This window comes from Zonotrichia albicollis, chromosome 9 (genome assembly GCF_047830755.1).
Source record: "Zonotrichia albicollis isolate bZonAlb1 chromosome 9, bZonAlb1.hap1, whole genome shotgun sequence".
Taxonomy (NCBI): Eukaryota; Metazoa; Chordata; class Aves; order Passeriformes; family Passerellidae; genus Zonotrichia; species Zonotrichia albicollis.
The window spans coordinates 42207174-42221314 of record NC_133827.1 but is presented as its reverse complement, the minus strand read 5'-3'; the positions used below and the strand labels follow the sequence as shown (position 1 = coordinate 42221314).

At 39.5% G+C, this 14141-nt stretch overlaps 2 protein-coding genes across 2 annotated transcripts in view; one reads left to right on the top strand and one right to left on the bottom strand.

Annotated features, from left to right (window-relative positions):
• Positions 1-634: 634 nt before the first annotated feature.
• On the top strand, positions 635-7108 carry TM4SF4 (transmembrane 4 L six family member 4). The gene is made up of 5 exons (XM_005495694.2): positions 635-1038; positions 1278-1367; positions 3812-3945; positions 6470-6659; positions 6885-7108. The coding sequence occupies exons 1-5, from the start codon at positions 868-870 to the stop codon at positions 6900-6902; spliced, it is 603 nt and encodes a 200-aa protein (XP_005495751.2). The 5' UTR covers positions 635-867; the 3' UTR covers positions 6903-7108.
• A 2481-nt stretch (positions 7109-9589) lies between these two features.
• Positions 9590-14141, bottom strand: part of WWTR1 (WW domain containing transcription regulator 1) — a 40572-nt gene continuing 36020 nt past the window's right edge. The window contains exon 6 of the mRNA XM_074547601.1: positions 9590-13320. Within this exon, the coding sequence (XP_074403702.1) occupies positions 13136-13320 (185 nt within the window). The 3' untranslated portion in view covers positions 9590-13135. The remainder of the gene's footprint in view (positions 13321-14141) is intronic.

The following is a 14141-nucleotide window of genomic DNA, read 5'->3' as shown; positions in this document are numbered from 1 at the left end:
TTTCAAAATAAAATCTATGGAAAATACTGTCAGGTTTTTGTTCATCTTCATCATATAACTTAATATTTGGTGAAGAGAGCTATTAAATATTAGAACATTTCTAGTTCAGTCTTTCCTGCAGTTTTCCATCATGCAGAGTATGAAATTACAGAATAAATATAAAATCAATCTTTTAATCCCAAAAATAGAGAAGAAATGCATGCCCTGAGGCACAGTCAAACTACCTAACTTCAATAAATAAGTGCTTCTCATCTTGCTGCAACCCAAGAGCTTTCTTGGGTTTGTGGATGTGTATCTTTACTGGTCTAAAATGGCTAATTTTTGTATTAGTTAGTTTCTCTACTGTTTCAATTACAGAACTGTCTCACAACATGTAAAAACTTGGGCTATGAATATGTTATTCCTATCAGCTGACTCATTACACATTTTTTTGTCAGTCCTTGCAAAATAAGTGTTTTCTAGTATGAAGAAAGATCATGTGTTGTAAAAATGATGATCCAGAGCTGAGACACATATCAACCTATGACCTGAGCCCAGATTATGAAATGTGTCAGCCACCTTAGTAAAATATTAACCGATTTTGTGGGTTGTCATAGTAAAATGAGAGGCTGCCCTGAACGTAATTTCATTTACGGACGTTCAGAAAATTGACATCACAGCTGCAAGGACATATAAAGGACCAGCACGGTGCATTTTCAACTGACTGCAGGAACACTGACAGGAGCATTCTACAGGCTCAATTCCTCTAACAGCACAACAGAAACTGGATTTTGCAAAGTACACCCAGAAGCTTCTTTTTATAAATCAGTTCTGAGAACATCTGAGAGACTTTATCTTCAATTGTGTTTACAATTCCTTTAAAGAAGCATGTGCACGGGAGGCTGTGCCAAGTGCCTGGGAGGTACTCTCATCCCCCTGGCTGTGCTCTGCACCCTTGCTAACATTTTGTTGTTTTTCCCTGGAGGAAAAGTTGAAGAGAGTGCACACATTACAGATGAAGTTTGGTACTTTGGAGGGATCTTGGGATCGGGTGTATTGGTAAGTGTCTAAATTTATATCTTCCCCCCATCCACAGCCATGACTTGCATTGTTGAATTTTCTCAGGACTGCAAATTCCTCTTGGATAAACAAATAAGTTATAAGCCATCCAAAGGTTTGGCAATAAGTAACTTAAACTAATGATAAGGAAAAAAACCCAAACCCATAGAATTACTATATTTAAAAGAAGATGTAATTTGAATTCATCCCAGTTCAAACTATATTTCTATTATTCATAGATGATCTTCCCTGCCTTGGTATTTTTGGGCCTTCAGAATAATGATTGCTGTGGATGCTGTGGTAATCGGAGCTGTGGAAAGAGGTTTGCGGTAAGTGAAAGGAAACGTGGCAAAAAAAGTAAAAGCTGAATTGTTATTGATATATGTTTTTTCCTCTCACAGTCATTGTGAGTCTAGATAGAGGCTATCTTGAGTGTCGGACAAAAAGCCCTGCCATTTGTTTGAGTGCTGGGAAGTAGAAATAGCAGGCTGTAAAAATTGTATTATGGCTCTGATGTTTTACCTCCAGTACTAGAACAGTATAGCCGCATTGTTTTTTGCTATCAGGATAGCAAAAGGATATCAAGATACTTATAGTTACTATCACAATTAAAATTTATTGCTGAAAGATCTACCTTTTGTTTTGCAGAGTACAACAGTCCTATCCTTAACCATTTTTTGTTGGCAACTTTTAAAATCACTCTGGCAGTTAGGCACTACATTCCCAACTCACTGCAGGCCAACAAAATGAGATGTGTTTCATTAGATTCACAGAAAGATTTTCAGGAAGGAATAGACCTCAGGACATCACCTAACCCAACCTCCTACTTTAAGCAGTGTGGGTGAGGCTCCACTTTAAATTTATAGCTAACTTATTTTCACACTAGAAAAGCTTCCAAAGAATACTTTCAGACACTAATAAATACCTCAAGCATTTTAGTTTAAAACTTAAATTAGAAAAAAAATATGTCTAGTAGGAAAATATGTCTTTTTGAAATAAATTCTCTTGATCCAGTAGATCAGTAAAGTTTTTAAATAAAGGAACAGATTTTCCACTGAGAATTAAAAAAAAAGAGAGAAATACAAATAGGAAAAGATTCATGCCTATGAGGTTGACTGAAGAACTTTCCCTAAATTCTCTCTTTGATGCTGTCTTCATGCAATACCAACAAAGCAGGTTGAACCTTGAGAAGGAGGAAATGGAGCCATCTGTTTGTCTTTACAACACTGCATGGTCCATTTTCTGCAACAGTGAAGAGAAGCTGGTTGAGTTTTGCAGAGCACACACCGCTCACAGGCAGCCAAGAACTGCAGGGCTGCTACTGCTCAGCCGGGAGTGACCAGGGCCGGCCATAGGCAGTGACCAGGGCCGGCCACAGGCGGTGACCGGGGCCGGCCACAGGCGGTGACCGGGGCCGGCCACAGGCGGTGACCGGGGCCGGCCACACGCGGTGACCGGGGCCGGCCACATGCGGTGACGAGGGCCGGCCACAGGCGGTGACCAGGGCCGGCCACATGCGGTGACCGGGGCCACATGCAGTGACCGGGGCCGGCCACAGGCGGTGACCGGGGCTGGCACAGGCGGTGACCGGGCCGGCCACAGGCAGTGACCAGGGCCGGCCACAGGCAGTGACCAGGGCCACACGCAGTGACCAGGGCCGGCCTCAGGCGGTGACCAGGACTGGCCTCAGGCGGTAACCAGGGCCACACGCAGTGACCAGGGCCAGCACTGGCTGCGTGGGGGCCAACCTGCAGGTGTGTGGTGCTGCTTGCACAGCAGCCTGCCTTCCCTGCTGACAGCGTGCTAGAGCGCAGCTGACTGGCAGTATTGATACAGTCCAGAGTGCCAAGTACACTCTACTCCAAGAGACCTATGGACCTTATCAGCATCAGCGTGTCTGAGAACTAAATTTGGTATTTTAGCTGAAATCCATTATTATGATGTCTACTACAAAATCATAATTTTTAAGTTAGCCCTGACAGGTATATCAACATAAAAATGCATGCTAGGACTCAAGACAAGACTCTTGCAATGAGGTCTGAACAAAAAATCACATTGTACTTGATTATACTAGAGGTAATTTCCAACCCAAATGATTCTGTGACATGAAAGTATTGGGTTTTTTTCTTCACCTGTATCACTTTATTCCAACAAAATACATATCCTTAACCTACAAATTGTTATGGCTACAAGTATTTCAGAATTCAAGCAGGGCATTAGTTCTTCATGACTTTACTTACATATTAGTATATATGCAAAATTCTGTAACAGAAACCAGAAAAATAAAGACATACTTTCCCATTCACTCCAATTGTAATACTAGAGCTCACACCTGTGAGGAGGTAAAGTATACTAATATGAAACCTAAAGGGAGACTTGGGAAAAAACCCTGTAATTATTTGGTCCAAATATAACCAAGATACCAAAGCTGACTTGTAAAGGATACTGAAGATTTTTTTAATGCCTTGAGTGGTCCAAGACTTTAGTCTTGCTTGCAGTGTCCCGAGATGAACATCTGGCCACAGGGGAGCAGGAGGCCCCAGAGGGGAGCAGTGCCATCTGCTGCCAGGCCCTGCCTTCTCCTCCTCAGGCACACAGGGCCAATGCTGCTAAAGCTTTAAAAAACCAATACACATTTTCTATGCAATGAAAACTAATAGGCTTCAGCTGTTCAGGTGTTGACTATTTGACTGTTAACAGCTGAATTTAGGGAACATTTCAGGGAACAGCTGAATTTAGGGAACCAAAATAACATTATTTTTCTCTTCATCAGATGTTTTCTTCTATAATATTTGCTGCCGTTGGAGTTGTGGGAGCTGGATACTGCTTTATTTTGTCAGCAGTAGCCCTAAACAAAGGCCCTAAATGTCATACTCAAGGAGGCTGGAACTACCCTTTTGAGGATGGGTAAGACAAGGCAATCAGAAAAAAAGATATACATGTTTTAAGTTTGTGAGATGATTCAAATTCTAAATCCATTGTATAAAAGTGAGAATGATATTGCTTGTATAAATTATATAAGCTCTTACAAGTGTTTGCAGCACACAGCAAGACTTCATAAGGTTCAAGAGCATGGATTTAAAGAAAAGCAAGTACAATGAAAACTACTGAGTTTCAAAGGGGCCTATAAAGAGAAAGGTTATTCTTGGGATGATAAGCAACATAGGGGGATAAATTCCACTTTGATGAATAGCAATGACACATTGAGACATCTCTCAGAGTCTTGAAGGAATTGGCTGATGTAATTGCTAAGCCACTCCCCATATTTGAAAAGTCCCGGCAGCCAGGTGGATCCCCAGGTGTCTGGAAAAGAGGAAACAATACACCCATTCTTTTAAAAGGGTAGAAAGGAGGAGCCTGGGAACCACCAACCTGTCAGTCTCCCCTCTGTGCCTGGGAAGATCACGGATCAGCTCCTCCTAGCATGATGATGGAGGACAGGGAAGAGATTTGTGTCAAGCAGAATGTCTTCACCAAAGGCAAGCCCTGCCTGACCAACCCAGGGCCCTTCTATGACGGGGTGACTCCATCAGTGAATAATGGAAGAACAGCAGAAGTCATTTATCTGGACACAATCCCCCACAATATCCTGCTCCCTAAATTGGAGAGGGATGGATTTGATGGGTGAACTGCTAGATGGAGAAGAAAGTATTTGGATGGTTGCATCCGCAGGGTGGCTCAGGATCCTTGGACATCAGTGGCAGGAGGTGTCTCTAAGGGACTGGTGTTATTTCATATTTTCACTAATGACACAGATGAAGGGGGCTACCAATGATGATCAGAGGGATGGAACACCTCTTCTATGAAGAAAGGCTCTGAGAATTTGGTTTCTTCTGCCTGGAGAAGAGAAGCTTCAGGGTGATTGTGGCTTTCCAGTACCTGATGGGAGCCTACAAGAAAGATGGAGAGGGACGTTTTATAGGAGCACGTAATGACAGGACAAGATAATGGCTTTAAACTAAGAGCAGGTTTAGATCAATTATTAGGAAAAAATTCTTCCCTATGAGGGTGGTGAGGCACTGGCACAGGGTGCCCAGAGAAGTTGTGGATGGCCCATCCCTGGCAGTGTTTAAGGCCAGGTCGGGCAGGGTGTGGAACAACCTAGGACGGTGGAAGGGGTCCCTGACCTTGGCAGGGGGATCAGAATGAGAAGATCTTTCAGACCCCTTCCAACCCAAACCATTCTGTGAGTCTACAATTATATGCAGTTTAATGGCATTCAAATAATTACATAACATAATATAATATAATAATATATGTATAATTTTATTTTGGCTATGGCATTTCAAAGCTGCTTGCTCCTCATGCTCTGCAACTCAAAGATGTTCACTTTCATGTACATTTATCACTTAAACCCAGCTATCCCACTGCACAGACTGAAGTCAAGACAAGTTCAACAAACAACAGGGCACAATGTGCTACTGAGGAGAGCAGGTGTGATCAGAACAGAATGGCAAGGGCTGCAGTAAACTCTCCATTACCTCAGAGCCTTTAATGTAGTCTGCCTCAGTCAAGAGTGTCCTGGCAGCATTTCTTACATAATATACAAAAAAAAAAAAATTGCCCGAAAAAAAAAGGAAAAAGAAAAAAAAAGAAAAAAGAAAAGAAAAAAAAAAAAAAGAAAATGAGAAGTGCACAGGTAGAGGATTATTTGTTCATGGGCCACTGAGGGCCAGAAACCAACTCACTTGGTCTCATTCTGAGTCTTTGGAAATATGCTCTGTTTCAAACATTGTTTTGATTGCAGTCCAGAAATCACTTGACAAAAACACAAGTCAGCACTAAGAAGATGCAGTTGAAATCTAGCCAGTGGTTAAGCAGTTTACAATTAAATCAAAAAGTGAAGGTAAAAAATATGGAATTTATTACCTTTATTTTAGATGAGGCATCTAGAACAGCAAAAGCTGTTATTTTCAGCTCAGTGGACAAGAGGTGACATGTATAATTTCATGATTTGTTTTGATAATTCAGTTGTTTTGATTACAATGTACTCCCTTGTTCTCAACTCTACTTTGAGATACTGGATTACCTGCTCTGATCACAGTCTCCCGCCCACCCCCATACACAAAAAAATGCTGTAATCAAATAAAAGCAGCAAAAATGCCCCTGACAAAACACTGTAACAGACAAAACCCATTTGGCACATGCTTGGCTAAGATCTTTTCTTCCCAAAACACTAAAAACGGTTCAATTGTATCAAACACATACTTGTCTCCAATTGCTCCCTTCTGATGTCTTGTTTTTTCCAAATCAATTGCTTCGACTTATGTAGAAACTAAGCTGAAGTCAATTTCTAGACAAGTAGCACCAGTGTGGCAATGGAAATTCACCGAAGTGAGCAGAACCATGTCGCAGCAGTGACAGCCTCTCAGTGGTGAGAGACCCCTTTATGAGTTAATATGGTCTTCCTAACTGTTTTATTCTCATGCAGGGATTACCTTGGTGACCACGGATTGTGGATAAAGTGTATATCGCCTGATAACATTGTCCCATGGCACCTGACCCTCTTCTCCTTGCTGCTGGTGATGAGTGGGATCCAGGCAGTGCTGTGCGGCATTCAGGTGGTGAACGGCATCTTTGGAACCATCTGTGGGGACTGCAAATGCTGCGGATGCTGTGGGGTGAGCAGCTGATGGCTCTCCTTTGTTGTTCTGTGTACTGATGAGTTACATACACACCTCTGGCTGGCAGTCAGAAAAACTGAACTGCCCTTCCTCCAGCTCCGTGACCATGTTTTCTAACATACTGCCAAAACCATGCATTGCTGCCATTAGGAAATAATAAAAGCCTTTGAGAGTCGCACCAATAGCAGCCAGGAAATTACCTCCATGTTTTTATTCTTCCAGGGAGAAGGAACTGTCTAATGAATAGGAATATTGCAGACAACTCTCCTCATCCTGAGAGAATCCCTTCTGCAGCTACTCCAGAAAGCAGCCCTCAGATGCACTGGCTCTGGCTAAGATGAGAATGAAGGGCTCCTCCTCGCACCAGTGTTATGAAGCCCTGACTCCCTTTCCAGCCTTCCTGAAATCTCTCATCATGGAATAAAATAAATGAAATACAACTCTCACATTCATATTTATCTTTGTAAAAGAGCTTCCATTTAAAAAGAGGGTATTCTCAGGCAAAATACAAATTTGTGTTACTATTTCTATTCAGATCAGTTAAGTAGCTTGTAAATCTCCAATCTACACATGAGCACAAATGCTGTTTATTAATCTTTTTGTACAAGTTCAATTTAGCTGTATTTGGCACAATACTATGAAAGAGAGAGGAAAGACAATGACAACTCGCTCAAAGGCAAAAATAACTTTTAGAAAGAACTTTTAACACTTTAAAAGAAAAAGGAATCAAGGAGAAGATAGGAGGGATTGGAGACATTTGAGGGATTCAAACAAACTAATAAGCTTCTTTTAAAAAATCTGAAACAAATTTTCACATACCAGCTTGCCAGGTTGGATGTCTCAATGCTTCTCAATATTGGCCATAACTGCTCTGAAAATTTTCCTTCTAAAATAATGATTCTGTGGTGGGTGCTTTCAGAAAATGTGTCATGTACTGTGTATTTACACTAGGAGATATCTGAAGAATCTAGAAGTATTTGAAAGCACTGGAAGCTGTTGAGCAATATGCAGAAATGTTAAAAAGTTTGATATAGGTACTGAGAATTATGTTGTACAAGATGATAAATTACAAAAAAACCTCTTCAGAAACAGCTCTCTATCCCACCTGTTCTACTGCATTGCCCAGGAACTTGAGAGCACCCTTTATTTCAACACAAACACACACTGTGCAACTATCTCACATCTATTCTTTCATCTGTGGTGAGCAGCTGTCCTGCACTTCATCTCACACTTGCCCTGTTTGATTTTTATGAAGCCTTTGGGAACAAGGAATATTTCTCATCAGTGTTCAACAAGGGGATGGGTAGCTGCACTGAGTACAGCTTTGATATATCAATAAGCAGAGCATATAAAATTTTGTGGGAGATGGGGTAAGAAATAACAGACAGCAAGCTATGATACCTAAAACCATAATCAATGAGCTACTGCTTCTAAGAGGCACCCAGCTATGTGATGGCTTTCCAATATGAGCTAATATAGAACTGATACACAAGGCACACACACTTCAACTTGTGATCCAGACTGCATTCACACCTTGGCCTTCAGGTGTACTGAAAAAGGGTAAATGAGCCAGAATCAGCAGCCCAGCTGAACCCACACTTTGGAGTACCACAATCATATTCCAAAATCTATTCAGTTAAACTAACACCTGAGGCTCTCCCTTAGCACTTAATTTCAAGCAAATGACACATCTGTAGTATCAATTTTTCAGTAACTGGAGATTGTTCTGTGTTTTTACTCAGCAGAGCATCCAGTAAAATGAAGGAGAGGGATTAATCCTAGAACCTCATAACAGAGAATTATGTAAAAAGCCAATGTTAATTATTGAAAAGAAGGCACAGATAAAGAGAGTGCAGCACTAGGAAGGGACAGAAAGATGTTGGTAAGAAAGAAGGCACAAACAAGGATAACTGAAAGTGTTAACAGACCTCAGGAACCCTGACCAACTTAAAGACCACACTGTGTTACAGTGTGTAGAATTATGAACATACACTAAAACCGAAGTAAAAATAATAGTAGTCAAAAGAAAGAATATTAGTATGCTTTGTAAAAATCTCAGAAATACCCATGCTGGCTGAAGCTTCTTTATTCACCCATTAACACTGCTGGGTGAACACGGTGCTGAGAGCATGGCAGCTTCAACACTGCATGACACTGTTTTAGCTGAGAGCTATCATAAAAGGATACACATTGGTTATCTAACAACTCAGATTACAACATGTGGAGCATGAGCATGTGATTTTGAGCCCATGCATTTCAGTGGGACAAAATTAAGGTTAAGCCCCTGCACAGCTGAACTATATACAGTTAGTCTTTTTTGACTGTCTTCAATAAATAAACTGCAGAAAAATGATAGATTAACCACAGGACAGGGTCATCTTTCAGGGAATGATGCATTAACTGGAGACTCTGCAAAAGGTTCATCTCTAAAGCAGGGAAGTAACATATATTGAAAAAATAGTTGCTCAGCCCAGAACAAGGGATGTTTTCTCACATCATTCCAGTCTTGAATGTTCATTACCTGTCTCCTGTTCAGCTTTAACTCTCTCTTCATGGATTGTACATTACTCATAGTATAACCAGTTGCAAGGCAAACAACGTAAAACCCTGGAGACATTCCAGCTGTCAGAAGTTGGGAAGGCTGGCTTCTTCCATTATCCTGACACAGGTGGGGTCTTTGCCCCCATATTTTAATTCAAATGTATATTGAATATATATATTGAATATGTATATACATACATGAATAACTGACTATACAATATAAAATTGAATATTTTAATGAAAAATGCATGCCTTTTTCACAGAATAGTATGTCCACACCTTTACTCTAAGCAGTGTTCCACAGTTCCCTGGAAGCCCATACTAAAACCCTCAAACCCACCCCTCCCCTAAAGAAATTATTTTAAAAAAACAATATGCATCCAAAATCTTTTAAGTTCATTTGTATTTTTTCATGTAAAAGATCAAAGGAATAATTTAAAAAAAAAACAAACCAAAATAGAATCAAACACAGGATACAACAGTTTGATCTGATTGCTTCTAGTACAATCTATTGCAAGGTACTAAAAATTAAAAATAAATGCTCACACAAGTCATATAAAAATGAAAAAAGTAAATAAAATAGTTAAAGAACTAGCATGTACATGGATGTATGTATTAGGAAACAAGTTTATTTGGACAACCACCCACATTTTTCTGTAATTAAAACAGAGATTTAAATCCTTCCTTTCCCCCAAACAGTATTTGTTGACAAAAAGTCAAACCCAATCCCTCCCCAAGTTACATTCTAACAGTATTACCAGAATACAAACTGTAATTAACCATGTCCCATTACTTCTGTATCACCAAGACTTACATATGACCCCTCAGGGATGGTCACAGCAAAATTGTCCAGCTGGCACATTGGTTGTATTTATACTACAAGCAGACAGTGTACAATTTAGTACAGTAAATGCTCAAAACCTGAAATAGTACAGTGAAATATTGTCAACAATAAATTTACTTTCATATTACATATGCTTTGAATACTGAAAAATTCTGCCATAAGCCTGTTTAAAGCCAGAAACTTTTTAAAAGATAACTGTGAAGAATAGATTTTATTGTCATTGCACTTCATTGGATACATTATCTCCGTAACAAAAATTAAAAGCTAAGAGTGTAAAGAATCACTTTTAATTTAACCAAGATTTGTTTCATGACTGAGTAAAGATCTAACCTAAGATTCTGGCAGCTCTTTCAGCCTGAAGTGCTGCTCCACTCAGTACCTTCCTGTTCCAGATCTACGGCTGGTTTACTACGGAAGTGACACAGAAACAGAGTTTATGATTGCTTTATCCTTTTAAGGGACTGCACCAAGACAATCAATTCAAAATAAAAAAGGAATCAAGCTTGCAGCTTCACAGTTATGATAAACACCTGATGTGATTTCACTAGAAAGCTGCATTAGTTTTCCCCATAGACAGAGCAGCCTTTGGCTGACAACAATGCATGTGGCTGGGCAGGAATCAGCACCAGCTACCGCACAGAGCTGCTAGCCAACCTGCTCAGAATATCTTCTCTTATGACAAGCTTACATGTTAAATGGTGCAGATTTGCCAGAAAATGAACAACCTGCATTCTCTGTGGATAGGCTCTACCACCTGGAGCACACCAGCGCCCAGATCCACAGCTGCTGTGGGTCATTCCAGCACCTGTGGCTGTCGGCTCCTTATGCCAAATGAGCGGTGCTGGTGACGCGGCCTTCAAAGCTGGCCAGAAAACCTCCAATTCTTTACAAACACCAGTCATGGTACTAAATAACAAAGCCTTAGGACCATCTGTTTTTCATTTAGGCTGACAACCTGAAGAAATCCTTAAAAGAGAGAGATTAAAACCAATTACAGTAATATTGGTCAGCCCTGCCCGGCCCCCGTTTATTGAAAAGAAGTTTATGGTATCTCAACAGTTAGCAAAACTAGCAAGAATAAAAAAAGAAAAACCCAACTAATAACCCCCAAAAGAATAAAAGAAACACAATGCCCATTCAGCGATTAAATTCTGTGCAGACACAACTCTGCTGTTGCATTTCTTTTTCTGTTATAAAAAACAAAATGAGAACATTTTTAAAAAGCTACCTTTTACTATGTCATAAAACCTCACAACTGTAGGTCTTTGCCTAATATCTTTTTTTTCAAAATTTCAGTGTGTGTGCTTTTTATTTTCCTTCCTGTGACACCATGTACACTTAGAAGTTCATCACAGACATGGTCATTTACTTTTTTGAGCGCTTCTCTTATGTTTTTCACAGAACGCTGAGATTTATTTGCTATGCACCCCTGTCTGCAGCCATCCTTCCCAGCAAGGATCTACATTTATTACCTCATCATTCATCTTCCAAATCTACTCTGTATTCCCACCACTTCATCGCTGACCTTTTCACCTACCTTCACCCAACCAGATGGAAAAAAGGCCTTTAAGGGTCAATATTCTGATGCATCACTAATATCTTGCTAAGTGTTATCAGACCTGGCAAACGCACATTTACACTTAGTGCTACATCTCTTCTTCTCTTTACATAGCCTGGATTAAGCTTAGAGAAAAGTTATAATGCCTTTCATAAAATTACCTATTCTTCAATACAAAATGCTTATATCCATTAATTATAAATAAGATAATTCCAAAACAAGAATACTCAGGACTTCATTTGCATTTCAGGAGAACTGCAGACTTAATGCTCTTGATGTCTTCTCAGTCCCAAACCTCTGATAAAGAAGTTTTGTAGGATATATAGCAGGCAAAACCACACAGCACATGCCTCGTGTCCTGCGCACCAGTTATGGTAAATGAAAGACATAAAAACTAAGCAGCTTTACCAAGTGAGTCCCAATGCTGCTTTAGCAGTGCCCTGATAAAGTTCCTGGTTCTTTTTCATGTATAGAACTACATGTATTTTTACATTGTCAGTTATAAACATCACTGAAAACAGTATGAGGAAGGTTTATCTCCCCCTCTGTATGACATTGACAATTTGTGCCACATTTGCCAGAACTGATTTTAAAAGAATATTTTTGCACTTAAGATACTTGCCACAGATTTTATATATATAAAAAATTGCTTGTTCATGTGTTAAGTTACAAAACTGTAGTGCTTAATATAATAAACTAAAAAACCTAATAATTTTTTTAAAAATGCTTGTTTATAATACATTTCTTTGTTTCTAAAAGGCAACAGTCAGTACCAGCCTGGTTTATTTTGTAACAATATTGTAGTGTAAAAATGTTGCTAAATAATTCTGGTACATTGAGACTAGACGTAATTATTTTCTGAAAACTATACAGTAATTTACTGAAAAAAAGAAACTGCTATAGTAGTGTTTGTGCCTTCACAAATATATAATGGGAATTATTATGCTCGATTAAATCATATTTGAACTGTATTCTATACAGTATAGTTAGTCACTAAGAACTAAAAAAGCTTTTTAAGGCTTAAGTAATTTGATTTTAAAAAAGCTTCTGATAGTATTGTCATAAACATAATAATAAAACTGCTCTCATGTCCTGATCCTTTGCACTTTTTTTGAACCAGGCAAGCTAGGAGTTAGCTTTTCTGACTCACAAAGGCTCTGTGATGTCAATCAGTACCCAGGAGAGCAGTCAGGGATGTGTACAAACATCAGCCACTTTCTGTCCTAAAAGTGAAGCATTTCCACCTGGTTTGAAAATGTAAAAAAGTACACAGATGTGTAAAGTGGTATGGGGTTTTTTCAAGAAATATATATCCATGTATGTATTTTTTATATATATATATAAATGTATTTCATACTTAAATTAGTATCAATCAAATTCAGGCAGCTATTAAACTGACCATACAGACGATGTAACAAATGTCAATACGGCAGTATGTTGTATCTCTTGAGGACATTCAGATATTCTACGCCTACCCCAAGAGGAAAAAGAAATCTGAATTGCACTGTAGGCCCAACAAGCATTGCCTGATTACAGCCAGGTGAGGAAGGGCTCGTTTTTGTTAAGCACTGACTCCACGTCGTTGAGAATCGGGATCAAGTCTTCTGACTCTAGAGTCCCAAGATCAACGTTCGTCCCTGGAAGGCAGTCGAGGAAATCGGGGAAACGTGTTTGCTGTGCATTTATGTTCATTGCTGTCTGTGCTAGAGTTTCTCCTAGGAAAAGTAAAGAAGAACTTTTGAAGTACCAAAGTCTTATTGTGAGCAATTTAAAACAACAGAACTGCATAAAAATGTATTCCCCCTTTCCCACAAGCACTCAGGAGCACTCCTACTCCACACAAATGTTATCTCAAAACTGCATTTAGGTATAGGGTACATATCCCCATAAGAATACATTTCACCCCCTTGCTTTGATCTCAAAAGCACAAAAGGTCCTTTCCAGCAGTGCTCAAAGCATCCAGCTCTGCTCTGCCACTTGGGAAGCATGACAGTTTCAAGTGTGAAGCAGCAAAGGGGCCTGATGTACACCTCCATCCTGTGCCCTGCACCAGGGGCAATGCTGTCCATAGGAAATAACTGAAAAAAGTGCTTCACAGCAATTTAGATCTGTAATATTACACGTTTTTTCCACATAAATTAATACGAACAAGCATGAAAAACTTTTAACAGATAAATCTTTCATTCTCTGCATAATACTGTACTTCTAATGACTTCAAAAGGAAGTTTAGGTGAGGAAGTGCTGAGAATTTCACTCTCTGAAAAAACCCTTGATTTCCTAGTAAATTATTTCAGTATTTTAAACACCATGGACACTAACATAAAATAAATATGTACCAAAATGTAAGCTAGCTAAATACATTCTGTTTGAAGGCAAATGCAACTTTGCCAATGTAAGAGACTTACAATCAGGACTGATTTCCCAGAGTTAGAAAATGTATTGATTCGTACATGTAACCCATAACAAGCTTTTTTGTCCCTCTACCATGGACAATAGTATGAAAACAGAAATTAAGTCTTGCAATTTCCAGGTTTTA